This window comes from Grammomys surdaster, unplaced genomic scaffold, assembly GCF_004785775.1.
Source record: "Grammomys surdaster isolate TR1022 unplaced genomic scaffold, NIH_TR_1.0 194, whole genome shotgun sequence".
Classification (NCBI taxonomy): domain Eukaryota; kingdom Metazoa; phylum Chordata; class Mammalia; order Rodentia; family Muridae; genus Grammomys; species Grammomys surdaster.
Window position 1 is genome coordinate 7,718,226 of NW_021604639.1, and position 21,719 is coordinate 7,739,944.

The 21,719-nt window shown below is 37.2% G+C and overlaps 1 protein-coding gene across 1 annotated transcript in view; it reads right to left on the minus strand.

Moving 5' to 3' along the window:
- The window catches only part of Adarb2 (adenosine deaminase RNA specific B2 (inactive)), a 530,291-nt gene extending 515,900 nt beyond the window's left edge, over positions 1-14,391 (minus strand). The window contains exon 1 of the mRNA XM_028769889.1: positions 13,974-14,391. Coding sequence (XP_028625722.1) covers positions 13,974-14,073 — 100 coding nt within the window. The 5' untranslated portion in view covers positions 14,074-14,391. The remainder of the gene's footprint in view (positions 1-13,973) is intronic.
- Between the last annotated feature and the right edge of the window lie 7,328 nt (positions 14,392-21,719).

Sequence of the window (21,719 nt, forward strand, 5' to 3'; positions counted from 1 at the left end):
TCTCTCTCTCTCTGTTTCTCTCTCTCTCTGTTTCTCTCTCTCTCTCTCTCTCTCTCTCTCTCTCTCTCTCTCTCTCTCTCTTTCTCTCTCTCTCAGAACAAAGTGTTCACTGACTTGCTGCACCTGTTGGCCAGTGATCTTCAGGGATCTGAACTTACACTCTCATGTTTTTGTGACAAGCACGAGTCAGATAATTTTCCTACCTAGCTTTCTAAAATAGTAATTTTCATTCCCTAGTCACAGTTCTCTTATCCATAAAACAAAAATGTCACCATTCATTCTTTAAACTTCTTTTTACATAAAAAATAACATACGAGAATAATTCTATTTGTTGAAGAAAACAAGCTATTACAAGGAAGCAAAACTTTACCCTCCTTCACTTACAATAAGTTTGATAGTTTGTTTCAGAATGCTTGCAGTTTCCACCACTATTAACTAACAATGGGGAACTTCAGAGAAGCCAGGGAGATGAGAAAATCAGACAGAACATGATAAAAAAAAAAACGTTACACATTGTGCACCACCCCATTCCGTGACCATGGATATGACAGACTCATCAAGAAAAAAAAAAAAAATCTGAACACTGTTAAATGAAGTCTGGTGTTAATTCAGTTCTACAAAAATTTCATATCCCTGAAGGTTTATCTATAAGAGATGTTTAAAGAGATGAAAACAGACTTTATAAATTTTCAGAGGTAGAACCTTTTTCTGAAAAGGGATCTGATAAGACAACTAGCTTTACTATCTAGTCATTGTCTCCAAAGTGACAAAATTGTGATATTCTGCTTGCTATGGATAAAGTACTATGTATGTCATAGTTCTCTAGATCTATAGAAACAAAAGTAACAGAATGAATTATTAGAGTGTCTTACAGGCTGTGGGCCAGCTAGTTCAACAGTGGTGGTATGCCAATAGAAAGCCTAAGAATTCAGAGTTGTTCATTCCATGAGGGTGGACGTCTTAGTTGATCTTCAGTAGATGCTGCAATCCCAAATAAGTAGGCTCTAATGACATTTTAACAATGGACATGCAAACTAGCAAGCAAATATAAGAACTTCCATCTCCTATGTCCTTTATTTAGGCTGCCACCATAAGCATGGATTAAAGATAAATCGTCCCACATCCAAAGTTGACAGACTAAAGGTGGGTCTTCCACTTCAAGTTATTTAATTAAGAAAACTCCCTCCCACATGTACCCAGCCACTTGGGGTTTAGTTAATTCCAGATGTAGTCAAGTTGACAACCAAGAATAGCAATGATAACTAATGTACTCCCAAAATATATACTCAGGTGTTCTATCATGTCATATTTAGTATATAATGGTATTTAGAAACAAGGTGTTTGAGGAGTTGAATTGTGATATATATATATATCTCACATATGTCAAATCCTGAATAGGCAAAGAAGTTGTATAGTAAAGGAAAATTTCTAGCCCTTATAGTAAATAGCACCTTTTAAGACTAAAACTATGTATACATATATTTCCCAATAAGAATCATGTGGTTTTTTTTATGAACTCTATGGCTGTAGTCATGTTTGTGCCAAGACCACAGACCACCATAAGGTGAACAGTTCTTGACAGGTTAATTTTTACATTCCAAAAGCTATTATCTGGTCTTTTGTGTAGAATGATACACTCACTACCAGATGAAAGGCTCTTTCACTTTGAGACAGCAAGGGAGAGAGGGAAAGAAAGACACACACACACACACACACACAGAGAGAGAGAGAGAGAGAGAAAGAGAGAGAGAGAGAGAGAGAGAGAGCGAGAGAGAGAGAGAGAGGAGAGAGAGAGACTATACCATATGTGTTGTGTACAGGTGATTTAGGAAGCCAGAAGAGGGTCTTTGATTCTCTGTAGCTAGAATCACAGAAGTTGTGAGCCACCTAATGTGGGTCTTGAGAACTGAAGTCAGGTCCTCTGGAAGATTAGCAAATACTCTTAACTTTAAAGCCATCTTCTCAGAACCCCGTCTTCTGTTTAGTATACTTTTTCTGTGGTGTGGTAAAGTGTAAACTCTATAGTTAAAATAGTAATTAATATTTTTTATTAATTTACTACTATGGTCTTTGTTTTCTGATTATTTTTTTCTATTTACTCTTATTAAGAGTAATGGTTCTGTTCTTATAATGAGTCCAGACTAGGATATCATTCTGTCTTGCAAAATTTTATTAGGATAAACCACAAATGACTGGTTTAGAATCATACATAAAACATTTCAGTGGGCCCTATGGATCCAGGAAAGATAAAGTCAGGACAGCTCAAAGATGGAACTATTTTGTAGGGCAACAGAAGAAGAAATGTATAGACAAAAGAAAAATGCTTTCAGCCTGGAAGATAATCTCAGGGCATTCCAGTATGACATTTGTATGTTCTCAATCATACTGTATTTCACACTGGTGATAAGAACTCTGATATGAGGGAGCACCCCTTTATGGTAGAGGGACAAGAGTCAAGTCATCTACAGATTGCTGAAGTAGCAACCCAGCCAGAATATGGACAGTAGACCCAACATCCAAGTGTGAGGAGAGCAAGAGCCATTTCTTGAGATTTAATATGAAGTGCATCCATCAGGAACAGGCATTTGTGCTGATACCCAAATTGTGAAAAATGTATTATTTATTTGAAGAAATACATACAAATAGCAAATAACACCTGATACATTGTTTGGTTTCAATTTCATCACCACAATTTTAGCTTCTATAATATTCAAAATTTGAAAAATCCCAGTACAAATATAAATCAATATCCAGGCATATCTGCTGCACTTGTTGTACTGTAGCTGAAGACTATAATATCTACTAAAGAGTTTTGTCATCTTATACTAAATTTAGTTAGTGGGTTCTATATGTATCTCCTACTTATTATATGAAGAGAAGATAGGTTGTAGACAGATAGGTAAATGGCAGGTATATAAGAAAAAGAGAACAAGAAACAATCTATTTAGGTAGAAATAGGATGGAACCCGTGACTGTCATCTCTTTTCACAATAGATTATATTACATTATATTATATTGTATTTTAATTATTGACACGTTGATATGTAGACATATTGAGTGAAAATGGGAGGGAAAGCCAAGACCTTTGTTGATTAGATAGATGCACTAGACAGATAGGCTTGCATTCCACTTTAAATCACTTCAAAGCAAAGCTATTCTACTCTTTGTTGCAAAGATTGCCAGTCCATACTACAAGCAAGAGACTGCACTTTAAGTTATTCTCTTTGTTTGGTGCTAGGATTTTGTGTTCCGAAGTTGCTGGCACATGAATTCACCTTCTGCAAGGATGGTGGGTTAGCACCTGGCCACTGCCTGAACCATTTTGGAGAAGGAAGTTGAGTCATTGGTCACAGGCATGAGGCAGAAATGTAGCTGTGTATCTAGGAGTGAGGACTACCTCTTGACAGAGACGACAGTGGCTAGGATTGGAAGTGGCATAAATGAAGCATGGGGAAAAGCTCAAGTGTGGCGGCAAGGGAACTGTCTAAAAAGGCTGGTTCCTGGAGAAAGATGTTTCTTTTAGCTTTGTTGGGTCTAATGGTTTCACTTCATTTATTACATGAGAATACTGATGAGCAATGAGCTTGCCAATCATCTGGGAACTAATTCAGCAAACAATAGAAGTGTGCCTCCCACGTTTTCAGAGAGGGAAGTTTTATAAAATATCTCTTCCACATAAATGACAGAGAAGGCAGAACACACTGGGATTTGATTTCTGGCTGTTTTGGGAAGTTTTCAGAGCTTATATTGTTTAATCTCTACTATTTATTATGTGACTGACAAATAAAAGGGTCTAACAAATGTTTGTTGGATGGATAAATTCCAGAGTTATGTAACACTGTTCTAATATAAAGGGGACAGAACCATTTATAACTGTGCAATCTAAACATGAGTTAATTATGCAACAAATATGTATTGGTAATACACAATGACATCACTTTGTTAAGTCCAGAGAATTCAAAGGAGCACATCAGGACACCCAATCTTAAGGGATGACAAAGTAGATGGTAGCAGCACCCTCATTCCACCTTCACACATCTTCATACACCTGAGATCTGAATAGTATATTCTTTCTTCAATTCACTGTCCCAAAAGTGTCTGATGGGTGCCATCTTGCAAACCCTCACTGATTTCTCCCTCTCATAAGCTCATATAACTCACATGATCTGAATACAATCTTTGTAGAAAATATTCTATTTTCTGATTATTTCCCTTAGAAATTCTTTTTTAAAAAATGTTTCCATTAAAACAGAATTGCAACACATTCCAAGAAGTTTGATACTCCCTCTCCTACCTCCAGCTCTTCCCTTGAAACCCTCCCATGTCTTATTTCAAAACTGACATAATTTTTTCCAGTACCTTTAAATTTAAAAATAATTATGTGTATGATTATTTTGCCTATATGAATGTCTGTATTGTGTGTGTATGAGTGTGTGTGAGTGTGTGTGTGTGTGTATACCCTTGGAAGTCAGAAGACATTGCTGAATCTCTTCAGACTCCAGTCACAAATGGCTGTGAGTGACCAAGTGGATGCTGAGAATTAAACCCAGGTCCTCTGAAGCAGCATGCAGTGATCTTAACTTCTGAGCCAATTCCGCAGCTCCTCCCAGTAAATGAGTATCTTTTATGTTTTGCCACCATAGAAAGAGTGGCAATGTTATATTTTGATAGCTTAGCTTTGTAAGGAAGTTCTATTTAAAATAAAGGAAATGCAAGCGACTCATTCTACTTGGTGGGTGTTGATTTTATAAACTCATTGTGTATGCTCATTATACACAGGACAATTATGTATAAGGAAAATTTATATGCATGTTGAACATAATCTTGTTATAGGTTTCATAAAACATAACATTGCATGGGTCCATAGTGGGTTATTGTCACTGCTTTCACTTGACACAGCTGTATTTGTACCTTGACATGTAATATATGCTTACAGAAAATCATTATTTATTGGGTCTTGATAGTATTTAGACTAGCCCATACTTGGAAATGGAGATATATTTACACATTAATAAATATGTAGATTAATAAAATGTATCAAATACATTTCTTATAACATGTTCGTAATTGTTTAAGGCAAAATTTAGCAGTTCTCCAAGCAACAGAATTGTATAAGTTGGCTCATATTTTAAAATCATGTATCTTTGTGTATTAAAAGCTACATAAAATAAAAAGCAAGTGAGGTGAACTTTAATCAAGCTTAGGAAAGAGAGGCTTCTAAATTATTCTTCCATTTGTCTTTTGTCAGGGTGTCCTTTGTCCTCCACTAAAACCCTTTTGTACAAGTGTGTTGTTTCTTTTTATGATGTTGGAAGATGGATTACTTTTTATTAGTGGCAAAGACAAGAAGATTTGCTTCACTTCATGCAAAGTATGCACAAGAGGAAGTCTCAATTGTTGATTCCCTAGAACTTTTGCAATTAAACAATTAATATTTTCCTTGGAATTACAAAATACAATCACAAACCAGTATCTTTTCTCCACTATCTCTCAAAGTGTTTACTCTCACATGTAGTCAGAATTTTATTTTGCTATATGATTTATTTCAGAATTCCATAATAGACGACTGATGTTCCAGAAGTTAGACAAATCTTTTAACATTTTAATATTCAAGTTTTCAATAAATACTTATTGCCTTTTAAATCTTGAGCCTGGCATTTCTCTATCCCACATGAATATATTAGCAGTCTACACAAAGCACACAAGCACACAGTTTAATGACTTGAATTCTATTCATTAGCTACACACAAAAGCCATGTCATGATTCAGTTTTCACAAAATGAAGAAGTGAATTTAAAACTCTGCTGATTACATGAAATGATATGCATGCACACTTAGTTAGCCTTAATAATAAAATAATTTTCTACCTATGTACTTAGTCATAAAAGTATAAAAGTCAATTTCAATATGTACCCATTTGCTCACCCTATAGTGGAGAGGTGTACTGACATGGAAGTAATACATTAACACACATCAGAACTAGTTTCAAAGATGATATCATTAGCTGTGTGCGTGTATGAAGGGCTGTCAAAGTTAGTGTATTTCCTAGGCTACCATCTTGAAGGTTTCTCAAATACAGCTCATGTCCTATTATTTCATCTACATGTTTAACAAATAATTTTTTTGCTGCAGTGTGATTTTTCTTCAGAGAGAAGATTCAAAAGATAGGTTTATTAAAAAATTTTTAAAAATGTACTTTAACCACATAAACTGGATTTAAATGTCACTTTCTGCTAGAGTTCTAGTTGAACCAGATGACTGCTTTTCCTTCAGGTTCTAACTGTTGTAATTTCTTATTTGTGAAGCACAAATATGTATTTTAATGCCTTTGTCTACCTAAGGATTAGGAAAAGGTATTGATTTTTAAGTAATTTATTTACTCATACCTCTAATTTGTATATACTTTAAGAAATATTTGTATGTGTATATTTTAGACAGTTTACATTTTTGTTTCTTAGCCTACAGCCCAGCCTGATATTGAGAGGGTGGGCTTCTCCTTTAAGACCACAGCTATTTTTACAACCACGGGCCCAATGTGAGCTCAGCATCTGTTACAGACAGGGATGAGTGAGCCCAGCTAGACTTGGGGTTTGGAGGAGGTCAAAATCTATTTTGCTGACATTTTTGTCATGTTTATTAAATTGCATTCAGAAGAATGCAATTAAACTTTTAAGAAATATTGCATTTATCCCCTAATACATATTCAGTGTATTTTGAGCAGTACAGTTGATTTTTTCAAGCAGTTATAGAAATCCAAAGCCTGTGCTTTGCCCTAGTTGATAATGATGTTTAGAAACAGTAGCCTTTCCACTTTTGTTGCAGCCTAACCCTAAGAAGGAATTTGACTGGGATTATCATCTTCCACAGAAGATAGACTCAGATGATAAAGAAACGGGTCCCCATATCTCCATCTTATTTTAAAATTACATGTTTGAAGACATATTTGAGAAATCATGTAAGACATTATGAAGTGATGAGGCAGTAGGAAACAGGAACCAGAGATCTCATATCCAATACATGAGCAGCCAAGATTGATTAAATCTATAAAATTAAACAAAGTCATTATGGGTAAGGTGTTTAGAAGCACTGCACAGGAATTTATCTCAAAGTGTTATGATTATCATTTCAACATTGCATTCACGCCACCTACTCAAGACATCAGAAAAGAGAGTTTAGGGATATATTCTGAATAGTTGTACGTATTATCATTTGAAAGGTGATACAAAGACCATAGAAAAGACTCTGGGTCTGTGATGTGACTTTTCTGTTGAACTGAGGTAAAATGTCCAGGGTGGTGACTGTAACCTCATTGTACTAGGAGTTTCAGTGTAAGAAGAAGGTACTTACACTGAAAATCACTCCTGCACCATTGCTTTCTGGTACCCACGTAACAGATCTTCCGGTCTTGATGCAGGAACATTGGCTTTTACAATGCATGGGGAGGTTTTAGGTAGAGTGCTCACATTGGAATGATTAGCAGTTAAGCAAACATGACTGTTCTAATTGTCCTTTACATTGGAAGCAGATTGGCAAATCCACCCCCAGTCTCAGGATTGGAAGTATACAGAGTTTAAGAAAAGCTTTCAATTCTTATCTTTAAGACATTTAAGCATAACATTGCCTGGGCTTACATTGTATTACCTTTCAATTTTAAAGACAAATACTACTTTTCTTTGTTTATAGGACAGCTTCCTATATCAGACATGCTTCCTTACTCAGGTATAATATTATTTTTATGTCCTACATATACACATAAAAAATATAACCTGTTTGTTATTTTGAAAAATTAAAAGCAACATTAACTATTTGACATTTTTATAATTTAACACAGGTGATAATAAATTCTAATATATTTGCATTTCATCACATGGGAGGTAATTACTAGCTACTTTCTCTCAAGAAACCAGATACGAATGGAATTTTTTCAAAGACAATAAAAGAACAAAATTGAATTATGTTCAATATCTGTAACTAAAATAAAAGGTAATCAAATACCCAGCATGTATAGAGAGGACCCAGATGATTCCGTTAACTCTTTATTATAAGATACACAGCTCTCCAGAAAAGAAAATCTGCTATTTTGCATGTGGCCACATTCATTTCTGAGATACTAAAATTCTCTTAAAAGCCAAACAAACCAGCTCGTAGGTGGCTGATTCTTGGATGTGGTTTCTGGGGAACTGGACCCACTTACACATTTTCAGCTGCAGATTTAGACCTCAGAGCTGTGCTTTTCACTTTTACTTAAAGCCATCCAAGAATCCAGACACAACAGCCCTCAATCTTCTTTCTTTCCAACTAAAATAAAAACAGAAGGGAGAACCTGAACCTTAGTCACTAAACAGGGATGTCTTGGTTCCAGGCTAGCAGTGGGCATAAGTAGAAACACAGGTCTGTCTGCAAGTTTGTAAATTCTAAAGGCACCTTTTCATTGGCACTTTCTAAGGTCTCCCAAGAGTCCTTTCACACTTACGTGTACCCAAAATTTAAAAGGAACTCCCGACTCCCTGATTTCATCACATTTTAAAAGCCATGTCACTCTATTTGATATTGGCATATTAAGTGAGCTATAATATATTAGCAGCTATAAATAAATGATTGTATTTAAACAATCAAGAATTTACAGCCTATATTCCTCTGAGCAAGGACAATCATTTAATTGAAAAATCGGGGTTAATTTAGATTCATGTTATCTACAAACCCCAAGCAGCAAGAATCAGAATTGTCACAGCCTCAGCCAGTATGCACTGCTGTCTCGCCTTTATTTTCCCTGGCTTTTTATTTTTTCAAATTATTGTGTGCTCACAGAAAAACACATGGAAAGTGTTAACATCCAATAGTTGAACTAGTTTGCAAAGGACATTCATGATTTTCATGGCTCACTTGGAATGTGATTTAATTTTTTTCAAACTGGTTAAATGCTTTTAATATCTTGTTCATGATAAGAAAGTCTGCCCTTTTACAAATCTTGTTTGCAAGTCATTTGCATCAGATTGGTCACAGCAACATCTGTTTAGAAACAAAATTATAAATTACAAAGAGTCGAGTAAATTTTTTTCATTCTTAGGGTCTTTCTAAACAGATTTTGTTATAAAAATTCTGACTTACATTTTCTAGGATTATTAGAAAAATATACAGAAGGATATAAAATTGATCTGATGTTTCTAGTCTTTCCTGTCTAGATACACACACACACACATACACACACACACACACAGTAACATACACATACGCACATATAGGTTTTCAATTAAACATAATGTTTTCATAATATGTTACCTTTTGTATGTCTCAAAAATTACAGTCTCTCACCCTATATTTCCTTATATGATACTTCTCTGAGATAGCTTTTGTCAATAACCCTATTGCCGCTATTTAGATAAGAATACACGAATCTTATACTTTTGTTCTAAATTCAAGTTCACTCATCATATCTAACGACCTTGAAGCAATTTCAAATTACTGTTATTACATGGGTCACTAGAAACCAGAAGCACTGATATAAATTTTAAAAAGAGAGAGAGAGAGAGAAAAAAAAAAAAGGAGAAAACCCCCTCATGCAATTAGATCCTGCCTAACGGTTGGTTTAATCAATTTGATTTTTATCCCAGAATCCAGTCCTTCCTCTTGAGCTGTCAGCGAGTGAGATAAGAGCCAGTGGTGTAGACGGGCTGTCTTTTCTCCGTTGAGATGACAGCCACATGGATTACTAAAGCATCGCCGGGAACGGAGAGCAACACGGCCGCTGCACCCTCATCCAGTGCGCAATCTTTCTATTTCATTAATTTTTCATGGAATTTCATTTCACAACAAGCTGGCGTCTGCCATCCATCTGCTCCACTTACTGAGTCCCTTTTGCCAACTTTTTATTTGCATCTCACAGCGTTTTCGGGTTGCTCCGCTCCACATCACCTTGCTGAGATTCCCAATTTACTTTCGTGGATCTGCCTTGTGGGGTTCCTTCCACAACTCACTCCAGTCACCTAAATATCTGTACACTCAAGCACCCTGGAACAATAGCTCAATTTCGAGACAACTTTTTAGCTGCTGTTAGGTGCTCCAGAGAATGAGACATTGTGTGACAATGCTCAACTCAGTCAAATCGGTGTTTGCATACCGTTTAGTTACTTCCCTAAAGCCCTTTCCTAGTTGATAGGCGATGGACACTTCTCCCTACAAACTGTCCTTCTGTTTACCTTGAATGGGTATCAATAAGTCTGTGTTAAAAGGGAGATTTTTGTTTTAAATTCTCAGACACTTCAGTTATTTTATATATTTATATATAATAGTGAGTTATATCTTTAAATATTAATTTCAGGCCAATGAGTAGCTTCTTTGGGGAAAATACACTAACAACAACAACAACAACAACAACAACAACAAAAGGAAAAACAGATGCACAACACACAAAAAATTGTGTGCCATTTCAATACATAAGAATGCCAAAGTGTATTTATAAGATTATTAAAAGATATTATCCTGACAGTTTATGTATAGTTGGGTTTAAATTTTGGCTGATTTATTTTTATGAACCGCGCTGTTTTTAGGAGGTACCCCTCTTAGACTACCTGGAATGATCTGTTGCTAATGACAAATTAACAAATAGCTTTGTATCTTAACGTTTAATTTCTTTTTGAGGTTTAAATGAATGCATTTGCAGTACTTATACACTGTTATTTTCTAATGCCAGCAGCATTATTCTCTATAAAACACTGAATAGATGAAATTATTTATAATCATTCTACCAAGAATTATGAAGTAAGTGCAATCTTTGAGTCCTCTCCATGTCTTACTGAAGGCAATACTCCAGTGGTTAGTGATTCCAGGTGATGGTCTTCATTAACCATTGTTTTCCTAAAGTCTCTAATTGATATTGAAGGAAGAAAAACAGCTATATTCTACACATCAAATGGGTTCAGGTTCTTGTTTGACACATGTATAAACATCAGCTGTTTTGACTGTCCTCAGTATACTTTTATTTCGATTGTATGTGCCTCCTATAAAAGTAAGAAACTCACACTTCACATTTGTCTAGGCAGTATAAACCACTTAGACATGATTTCTAAGGAAAATCCTAACTGAAAACACCCTCTACGGAGATCACACAAAGGTAAAATGATATGAGATCTCAACAAAAGAAGCCGAGAATCGTCTTTAAAGTTTATCTTGCAGAGAAACGTGGGCTTCTCCTAGGTGACCCCAGGGATGCATGTTCTGTGACTAAGTTTTTGGTTTTAGATCTTTAAAAGTATGCATTACTTGCTGTGTGGCACAGTGACAGAAACCTACCCTGTGAAAGAAACCACCCCATTTCCAAGATGATGGATTACATTTACCAATAATCACATCCTATCATTACCACAGTTAGCCTGTAGCTAGAGTGTTTCAGTTTAGAGCACAGACTATTGGATCACAAAAACATACCAGACCCAAGACACCTTTCAAGGCTACATGTAGGAAATAAAGATCCTTGGGTATACTGACCAACTGATGCTATGGCTCACTTTTAAAAATGAAGCTTGACGGAGAGATGAGCAGGAAACATTCAAGCACATATATGCTTATCGTGATTATATCTATTAACTTGTTTAATAAATTAATAGCATATGTATTAACTTTTGAGAATAGTTTTATAGTCAGCATCTTCACTTGCTATTTAACGACTTCCTTAATTATCTCCCATGCTTGTGCTGTCTTACATGTCGGATAGGCTATGCCATTTCATCTTGGTGAAGATATATGATCATTAAGATAAAATTGAAAGACATCATTGCTCTTTATGAAGTAGAAGAAACATGCATTTGTCATACAAGGTATTACATACAAGCTTTTCTTTTCTGGGAAGATGTAAAAAAAATTACTCTCTCCTATAGCTGGGTATGCTAGCTTTTTTTTTTTTTAAAAAAATCATGTATATCTATATTAACTTTGCCAGTAAAAGTAAATATTTAACAGTTTCATTTTACTGTCTTACCACAATAGCTGTTGGCAGGTGCCACAGAAAAGGCCACTTAAACACAGGTCTACACATAATAGAGACTGGTATATGCTTACCTATTGCCTTTGTTATGAAAATTTGGAGCCTTCCTATAGTCAAAATTTCTTTCTTTTTTTTTTTATAGTCAAAATTTCTAAGGATACAAATACTTGCTATAAAATTTTTGCTTTGGGCTGTCATGGTTCAGTTTATTTTAAATGAAGACTTTCTTGGGTTTCCTGTTATTCCATTCCAGAATAAACGTTTAAGGTAGTATGCCTCACACTTCTTGGTAAAGAAAACAAAGGAAGATGAGAATTTCCTTTAGCTTACATTTCTATAAATTGTGTTATAAATATTGTTCCATTTGCTTGGCTCTAAATAGCTAAGCAGACTATTAAAAAAATTAGGAGACACAAACTAACACCTGAAGTATAAAGACAATTTTTTTCTTACTTCTTTAAAAGTGTTATTCATTGTCGAATTGGTGAAAGCATGGGTTTCTTAATATCCATGTCATTTTTAGTCAGTAGCACATAGCCATAGAAGAAATCAGTAAGTTTGTTTCAGAATATTTTCATATGACAAAGTGAACACCGAGCATACATTTGAGCTGTTTAAGAATTGAAGTATAATTATAAAGTCAGCCCCTTTTGAAATCAAAGGTCCTGAAACATTCACAGACAGGTGTTAGGGCTCCTTTGCTCGTAGGGAGCCTGGTGTGTGATTATAATCAAGGACTGTTTGCTTCAGAGTTTGCGTTCAATTAATTTGTGCTATTAGGAATCATATGTGACTCAGGAACAGTTAGCAAGCACTTAGGAAACATTCTAGAAGAAACTTATCTTAGGCTCCTTAACATATCTAATCTATAGACAGAGATTCTAGGAGAGTTAGTACAACTACCCTGTGCAGGAGCCAACTCACTAAGTTGTGTCTGGTCTGCATACCACTATGAACACTTGAAAAACTAAAGAAAATCAAAACACCTTTCAGATACTGGTAAGAAGACTGAACTTCCACAAACTCACAAGGAGCTAGCATCAATGCAAGTTCCTCTCTGAGAAAGAAGGGATAGCATTGGAGTCATCTTTTAATCCCCCCTGTGCATAAGGCTAAAGATGCATTCTAGGGCACTGCTTATCTTGCTAAAAGAATTGCTAATTTGACACGAATCCTTGTGTGGAAGCCCAGTGCTTGTGGTGACATTGACTAAGTTCTGTGAAGCTCATTTTTTCAGCAGTATCAGTACCAAGGCACAGCCTGAGTTTGTCAGCTGCAACCTGCCATCCGGCTGCCTCTCCTTTTCTGGTTTGCAAGATTTAATTTTCTTTCATTCTTTTGCTACCAATAAGACACGGCAGTTGTTTCTTTATAGGCAGTAATTTCTGCAAGGACATGCCTTGTCCTCTTTGTCTATGCCAGTGTTTACATGACCACCGGGTATCTCACTAAGGAAAAAAAAAAGGCCAGTCAATTTGGGAAGGCAATTGCGAAGGTTTTGCCCTCTTTTCCCTCTGAGACAATTTAGGTGGGAGGAGCTGGGGCGAGAGCTCTTTCCCTATTTTATGTGCCTTGGCTTAAGTGAGTGTTTCTTTTGGCACCCTGTGATATGGTTGGCTCCAAGAGTGTCTAAGTGCCAGCCTTGGGTCTCCTGTAGGGATGGTGGTACCCAGGATACAAGCGTCAGAGGACGGATGCTTCTCAGCTCAGCCCTCTCAGCTCTCTTCCCAGTGTCTCCTGCCAAACATTTTCCACTGAGCGCCTGGCTGGCTCCTTGTAATCTCCTGGTTTGAAGAAAGCCCCCAAGCTATTTACAAAGAGGTTTGAACTCACAAGTGCCCTACTCAGTGTAGACATCCCAGAAGCATCCTAAAGTGAAGACAAGAGAAAACCGACAAGCTGCCACCGAGATCTGAGGAAGGACAAGGAGGAGAGACAGGGGAGAGTTGCAGCGGGCACCAGCACCGGAGCGCTCACAGAGCGAGCTTCTTACCTTTCCTCTTGGACCTCCTCCTCCTCCTCCTCTTGGACTTGCATTTGAGTTGACTGCTTAGCCCTCCAGACCCTCTGCCACTCCCCAGGACAGATGCCATGCCAGTCGGGAGACCCAGAGAAGAGCCGGTCCTTAAGCAATTTCACCTTTCTTAGTCTTGCTGCTGCGGTCGCAGCTGGGAGTATTTCTGGTTTTGCAAATCAAGTAGCAGTCTCACTTTTTAGGACTGGGGACGCCAGCAAGAACCTCCTCTATGATTGCCCTGTCGCTTGGTTCTGGATGAGCTGAAAGCCTCGGATACACGCCGGAAAGCTGAACCCTTCCTTAGGCAGAAAGCTCTGGGAAAGATTCTCCCGCGCGTCCTAAGCGCCCTGGAGCTCTCTCTTCGTCTGGGCTCCAGAAGCAGGGCTGCTACTTTTGCGCCTCTGCGAGTTGTTTGGCACCATCCACTTTAAAGCCAATCACGCAGGGAGCTCGTCTATTTGCTGCCGCAAAGTCTAATTAGATCCAATCACAACTGTCTTCTGGCTCTGACATCAGCAGCACCAGCTCCACCGCCTCTGGTAGCTTGCAAACTCAGCTCCCATTTGGATGGATGGAGCCGCCCAGGAGAGAGGTTTCAGAGGAAGCCACAACCACACGGAACTGGTTTTACTGGAAGTGCAGAGGTGCAGGAGGCTGACTACCTGGGATGTCAAGGCTTCTTGCTGCAACCACTTGATATGCTTAAAACACGCAGGGACCGGTTTCTCAAACCTAGCAGTTTTTAACTAGTTAACTTACTAGGATGCTCATTGTCTGGAGAGGGAAGAATCTCTCCCTGTTCAGGACTTCACCTCTGAGATTTGTAAGCGCCAAAGAGACAAGCTCTTTAGGGATTGTTTACTCAGAGACCTTGTTTCTGTCTTTTTGCATGTTTGTTCTACTAAGTTCCCGTTCCACCTCCCTTTCATATCCCAAGGTTGATCGTTTAGAAAAAGAAACATCTATCACAACGCATGTTAGAGTTCATCTGGATTTTATAGAGAAGGGATCCTCTGTGCTGTTTTATTCACTGAAGGAAGAACAATCACAGGAGAGACCAGGGAGAGGAGAGCTGGGGAGAGGAGACGGTAAGGAGGAAGAAAGAGAGAGAAGGACAGAGAAAGATATCCCATAGCAATTGTTACATTTACATAGAGAATGTAATATTGAGGAAGAAGTGGCATGCAAATTAAACCATCCTATTTTCAGGAATATACTAGGTTTCAATAATTGATTCCCAGACTCTGACAAAAGATATATGAAGAAGATCTTCTAGCAACCATTCTGGCATGTTGTATTTAAATCATAAATTATTAATCATGGTAAGTTTGGTTTGATAAACATTCATTCTAAAGTTCAGTGGGATGAGTTAGGAGGAGGACCTGAAAACTGTTTTACTTCTGTAGTTTACTCATTTCCACGTTTTCCTTTTCAAGCTCCTTATGGGCCTGGGTATCTCCATACTGTTACTCTTATATAAGAAATAAACGTGGAAATGAGTAAACCACAGTAACTAGCAGTCGACAATCAATCCCTGATTATTCATTTTATCCATGAATAATTTCAAGAGATTCCCACAGGTAGGCCTTTGAAATACAGAACTTGTGGTTTTCTTTTAGACAATTTGCCTCCTGGTTGAGATTTATTTCTAAGGATGGCTGCAGTCAAACCAGCCTTACTTCAGGTTAGGCTCAACACTTCCCTTCAAGCAACATTACTGCTTAGTGCTACTGATGATCTCTCTGAGCGCTGAGAAAGCATGTGACATTGTCATATAACCTACACATCAGAGGCTGAGGTTTTGTGGAAGTGCAGTGGGGGTTACCGTGGTACACAGACTTTGTGGTGTACTTTGAGAAGGACAGACACTGCGATGGACTGTTATACATCAGATAATAAAACAAACAAACAAAAAACAAGCACATTCATCACACACATATAACTGGGATAATGCAGTGCTTATATGACCAAAGGTGAAATCATGGCGTGTAACTCAGAGGACCTAAGTTGACTGTAGTTGGAGAAATTTCTTCCTCAGCCCATTCATGTCGCATGGGTCTGAGGACAGAAGTCAGAAGCAGTGCTATGGCCCCAACCTTGCAAAGGGTTGAAGTTTCAACTGTAGTCAGAAGTACAGCTATACAATCTCAGCTGAGAGACTTCTGTAATCCATACAAAGTGGCTGACCTAATCCAAGGTCTCCCTATTGATGTGCCTGCACATAACTGTCATAAAGTGGAGCCACCAATGGAGGGCCTTTCAGGTAAAGCCACAGACAGATGTCTCATCAACACTTGATTATAGGAATTTACAAAGGACCCTCTCATAGGCCCATAACCACACCTCTGAGACTCATACATACTGAGTCTGAATTCAGGCACAAAACAGAATCTTGAAAACAATATGTAGTTTTGATGACATAGAATGACATGACTAAAATCTAAATGTAAACAGTTAAGAATTCACATTTGACTTAAACATCAATTACGGCAAATCTTGAAAACAAAATCTACTTTTCTTGAAGTTTCTCAGTTATTTTTTTTTTACTTTGTGCATAATATATACAATATTACTGCACAGAAATATTGCTTTTTTCTATAATTTGTGGATTTTGTGTGTGATGATGCATCATAGATGCTATACTTAGACCTCTAGTGAGGTCAGGATAAAAAAAAATGAATGTCTCCATCCTAGACGCAGAAGTGGTTTATGATGGCAAATATTTACACTCAAGAGTGGTCTCTAATATGCTTCAGTTTGTCATTGCCAGCAGGGCTGAAAGTGAGCAGTGTTGACAGTCTGCCACTCTTCTGGTGAGTCCTTTTGCTTTTTGTCTTTTCCCTGGATCACTTGAGCATCACTTGGCAGCCTGAGATGATGAAGAGCAGCTGGAAGAGGCTTTAGGATCATGAGCCAGCCTCAATCCATTGCCCACCAGGAGCCATCACTGGTGTGTCTTATGCTAATTATATTCAGTTGCTGTTCTTCCCATGGAACAGAGAACTAGAAAGGGGCTTCCAAAGAGGAAGCAGGCTGGTTAAAGAGCCAACTGGAGCTCCACAGCTAGGCATGCACCTATAAACTGTAGAGCTAGGTGAACACAAAGGTGTGTGGACTATGCTCCCTTTATTGTTTGTCCTCACACTCAAGTGTCTCCCCAGTTTCAATCATTTGTAACATTCCATGGTTCTCAAATCCCTCTTTTAGTATCTCTTATAATAATCCAACTATTTTGCAAGATGAAGGTGCTTATTTCTTTAATAAGAGATGAAATAATGCCCCCAGATCACCACTGCAAAAACCCGGAGCCCAGAGATGATCATTTTTGTATGATGAATAATAATTTTCAAACAACAGCTAAAGTTTAAATATTACTGTGGATTTCACTGAATTCAAGTAACACATATTGCAATGCAGAACTGAAACAAGGCTCATTGTGTAGATGTCTCTTCCTATTGACCGTGGCTCCAATTATTATGTAGGCAACAGCAGAAAGGTCCCTGCCTTATGTTTATTATGCTCACATGTCCAGCTATCACCTGTCTTTCCTTAGAATAAAAGTACAACGTGAAGAGGGAAGCTATCAAATATGGTAGTAGAACCAAGGGCTGCATAGACTTTTCCAATATTATCCAAAAGGAAGACATGTCAGAATTCTATAGTCTCACAACCAATGCTACTTTGAAATGACTGAAACTGGAGAAGCACTTGGATGTGGGGACAAACTATAGAGGCAGCATAGTCCTTTCTGTTCATGTAGCTCTACAATTAACAAGCACATGTCGAGCTGTGGAGCTATAGTTGGCCTTTTGACCAGCCTGCTTCCTCTTTGGACGTCCTTTTGCTAGTTCTGTGTTCTATGGGGAAAACAATATAATTAGTATAAGACACATCAGTGATGGCTCCTGAGAGGCAATGGATTGAGACTGGGTCCTATTTCTGCAAGTAAGAGAATCAAAGAACATGTACATGAGGCACAGCTACACAGATGATGTATTTGAGAACAAATTCAAATTTTCTTAGTCCTATTCTTAAGGGTTTTCCTTTGGTCTCCTGTATTGTGTTCAACCCCACACGCTGATTCTTGAGTCTTAATGGTTATATTAACTCATAAAGGCTTTGATACATTTATTAATTGATTGATTTATACTAGTACATATGAATTGAACAAAATGAAAATGACAATACTGTATACATAAGTAGACATATATGTATATGTGTGTGCATATGTATGTGTGTGTGTGTGTGTATGTATAATGTACTGTGATCAAAAAACCTCCTCTATTACTTTTCTTTCTTGGTCCACAATTTCTCTTACTTTTTCACATCATAAATAGATCTCTCTTTCATGTTTTCATACATGAGAGCAAATGTATGATATTTCTCTTTATGAGTCTAGCTTCTTTCACATAATATGGTCATCTCCAGTTCTATTCATTATTTTTACAAATGAAATAATTTTATGACCCATAAAACCACCATCCATCCATCCATCCATCCATCCATCTATCTATCTATCTATCTATCTATCTATCTATCTATCTATCTATCTATCTATCATCTGTCTGTCTATAAAGGAAATAATACATATATTGTTTCTTTGATTCATTCATCCACTGAGGGGCACTTAGGGTAATTCTTCAACTCAGGATGATGTCTGCATTTCCAAATTGTTCATTTAAAAATACAGCTAACTTTGTATTCTTATTGGTTTGGAAAAACAAGTAGGAACACCAATATAAACAAACATGACTTGCTTAGAGTCAGGATTTTCTTTAATATTCTCTCCCTACCAGACAATTTCACTAGGTGGAAAATATCAGAACAAAGGTTTCCCTGGAGATATTTATGTTTGCTGACTCACTGTAGCATCATACATGGTATTAAGTTATTATTTTTACAAACAGAGACACAGTAGAGGAGGGCTATTTTACTCTTTCATCTTCTGTCATTGTTCTTAAATTTAAATAACTCACATCAAAGAACTCGGGCATGAGACCAGAAAATATCTCAGAGTGATATTTTGCGATAACAGCCGATGTATAAAATGAGTTCTTATTCACATTCCCGTCAAAGGGTGTGGAAACAGGCCGTTGAGAAGAGGCTTAGCGGAGAGGTCCCAGGGAGCAGAGAAGAATCGTAAATGTGAAAATGGTCTCTATCTCATGCTCCTACTAAAATTGCATTCTCCTTTTGTTCTTGGATTCTTCTTTCCTAGACATGCCTATGGTTTGTGAACATCCAGTGCATACTTAGCAATTTTTGGAGTGAACACAGTGTAGGCCAGATTTGCAAAGTTCTCTTTGAATGTTAAAGCAACAGCAGTGAAGTGTCTAGGTAAAATAACTCAGGTGGACAGTATTTTCTTGGTGATGATCATACCGATTTTAATTTTCTTATGTACGTATGCTATATTCAGGAAAAAAATTTACTTGGATTCTGTATTAAAGTTCCATAGAATATCACTCAGAAACTACAGATCAAGACAAATAATGAATTTGTGGTAGTTTGTAATGGGCTTGCCTCACATGCATTGGGATCTAGATTAGACACATAGAACTGCACAGATCACATTTGGTAGCAAGTGCATGTACTTCCAGTGTTACAGACATAGACAAGAGGTGATCGAGTGTTAAAGTCATCTGTGGCTGCATAGCAAGTGAGGGATCAGCCTGGACTACATGAGACCCTCCAAGAAACAAAGAAAAGCAGCCTACACTTATAATTACAAACTCAAACTTCAGATTCTCCTTTGGGTGTGTACTATGTTGTCAAAGACATTGCCCTGTCTCAGACCTTATGTATAAATGAATGAAAATGATACAGCAGAATTGTTACATAGATTAAAATAGAATCAAGTATGTAGAGCTGTTTATGAATAGATCCTGAAATGATGAAGTCAAATGCCATGTTTGCTGTCTTCCTGTGGCAGACAGGACACTGATTTTAACTCTTGACTTATACCAATGAAGAAAGCATTCAAAACCCCAGGGCTCATTTGTGGGCATCTTCCCATTGCCAGAGATTGCAGGCCCTGTGGTCCTTCAGCCGCAAGCCATCGGTGACCCTGAGGCATCAATCTTTCCTTGGGGCTAATTGTAACAGCTAATTCCATTTCTTTCTCTAGGTTCAGGTCATTCTCAGAATGGATCTGCTAGCTACAGGGACAATGTGCAGAATCACTGTTTTATGAAAACTGTAACCTTTTGAAAGAGTCAAGTATGCTATTTTACTACTAAATATTTGTGCAGGATATGGGAAATAATGACATGAAATAATTCTTCCCATTCAAGATAGAGTCAAATGCTTACATTTACATTTAAAATGCACTTGGTTGATAGTTTTTGAAATATGACACTTTGATATTCTATTAAATCACAAATAATTAGCATCATTTGAAATTATACAACTGCACAGTTTACCATACATATCCCTTTGTCTTAAAGGGACACAATTCAAGGAGTTAATATTTTTCCCCCTGTATTTTCCAGATCTTTTCTTAGAAACCAGTGATTTTCAAAATGAATGATGTCATAGTTCCAGAGTGCTCTGTGACAGTAGCAAGAAAAGAAAGAAGCAAAACACAGAGGGAATTAATGGTTTGGGATGATAATCAATGTAATAAGTTGAAAGAAAGGGATGGGAACTTGTCAAGAATACATTTCTGTCTTTTATTACAAAATCAGCTGATGTGATGGATTTGTTTCAATATCTATTCTGTTTTTTAAAGCATAAATAGTTTACTTATTTGGTTTTCTTCAATTTCTCTTCATCTAAGACACAAATTGTGCATGGATGTGTGTGTGCATGCATGCATGCACGCACATGCACTTGTGTTGGATGTTTAACATGTGTGCCTGTGTATTATAAAAATTTAGCATATTTCATTTTTTTCACCTTATAAATTAGCTTTTCATTGCTTACAGAGAGACGAATGAACAACTCCTTCTCAAACTGTTTAAAAGCCTTGAATAAGAGATTTTTCTTTTTTTGATATTTCTTCTACTAATTTCTAAAACTTTGCACTATAAGTTACATGTCAGCTTATAAAAGAAAGTGGGAGAACTAGAGAAATATTGACGGGAATATAGACGTGGGTTGTTGGTGGGTTCTATGTGAAACTCAGGAATAGGAGTTGGCTCAGTGACTCCTCTCCCCTGGGATCTGCACCTGATTGCCTTCCAGGAGTATCAACAACTATACCTCATTTCAGGTGCCTCTGCTCTACCTGAGACTACATATGAATAAAGACTACATATTTCTGAGACTACATATGAATAAAGTCGGTTATCATAGCAGGAGTAGGAGGCTTTCCTATAGGAAGCATTTTACTGTCTCATACTTGAGACAATGTGATCCTCACAAAAGGAAATCTCAGACATGAATAACGTCATGGAACTAGAGCAGATCAGTGTAGACAGTGTGTGCCCGTGATGCCATTCTGAGAAGTGATTTTAAAAAAACACGAAGTAGAGAGGGAAGTACTTTGTGCATTGCCCTTGAGGAAGCTGGAGGAGGGTATCACATGTATGTATGTGTGTATACATATGTGTATATGTAATTTATATGTAATATTTATATAAACTTAAAGACTAAAGATGTTGTTTTTAAATATGAACAATGCAATAATGAAATGTATTTGATATCACATGTTCATTCAAGATGCTATTTTAGGCCATGTGTCTAAGTTCCATGATATGTGCATTGTTCTCTCATGCATCA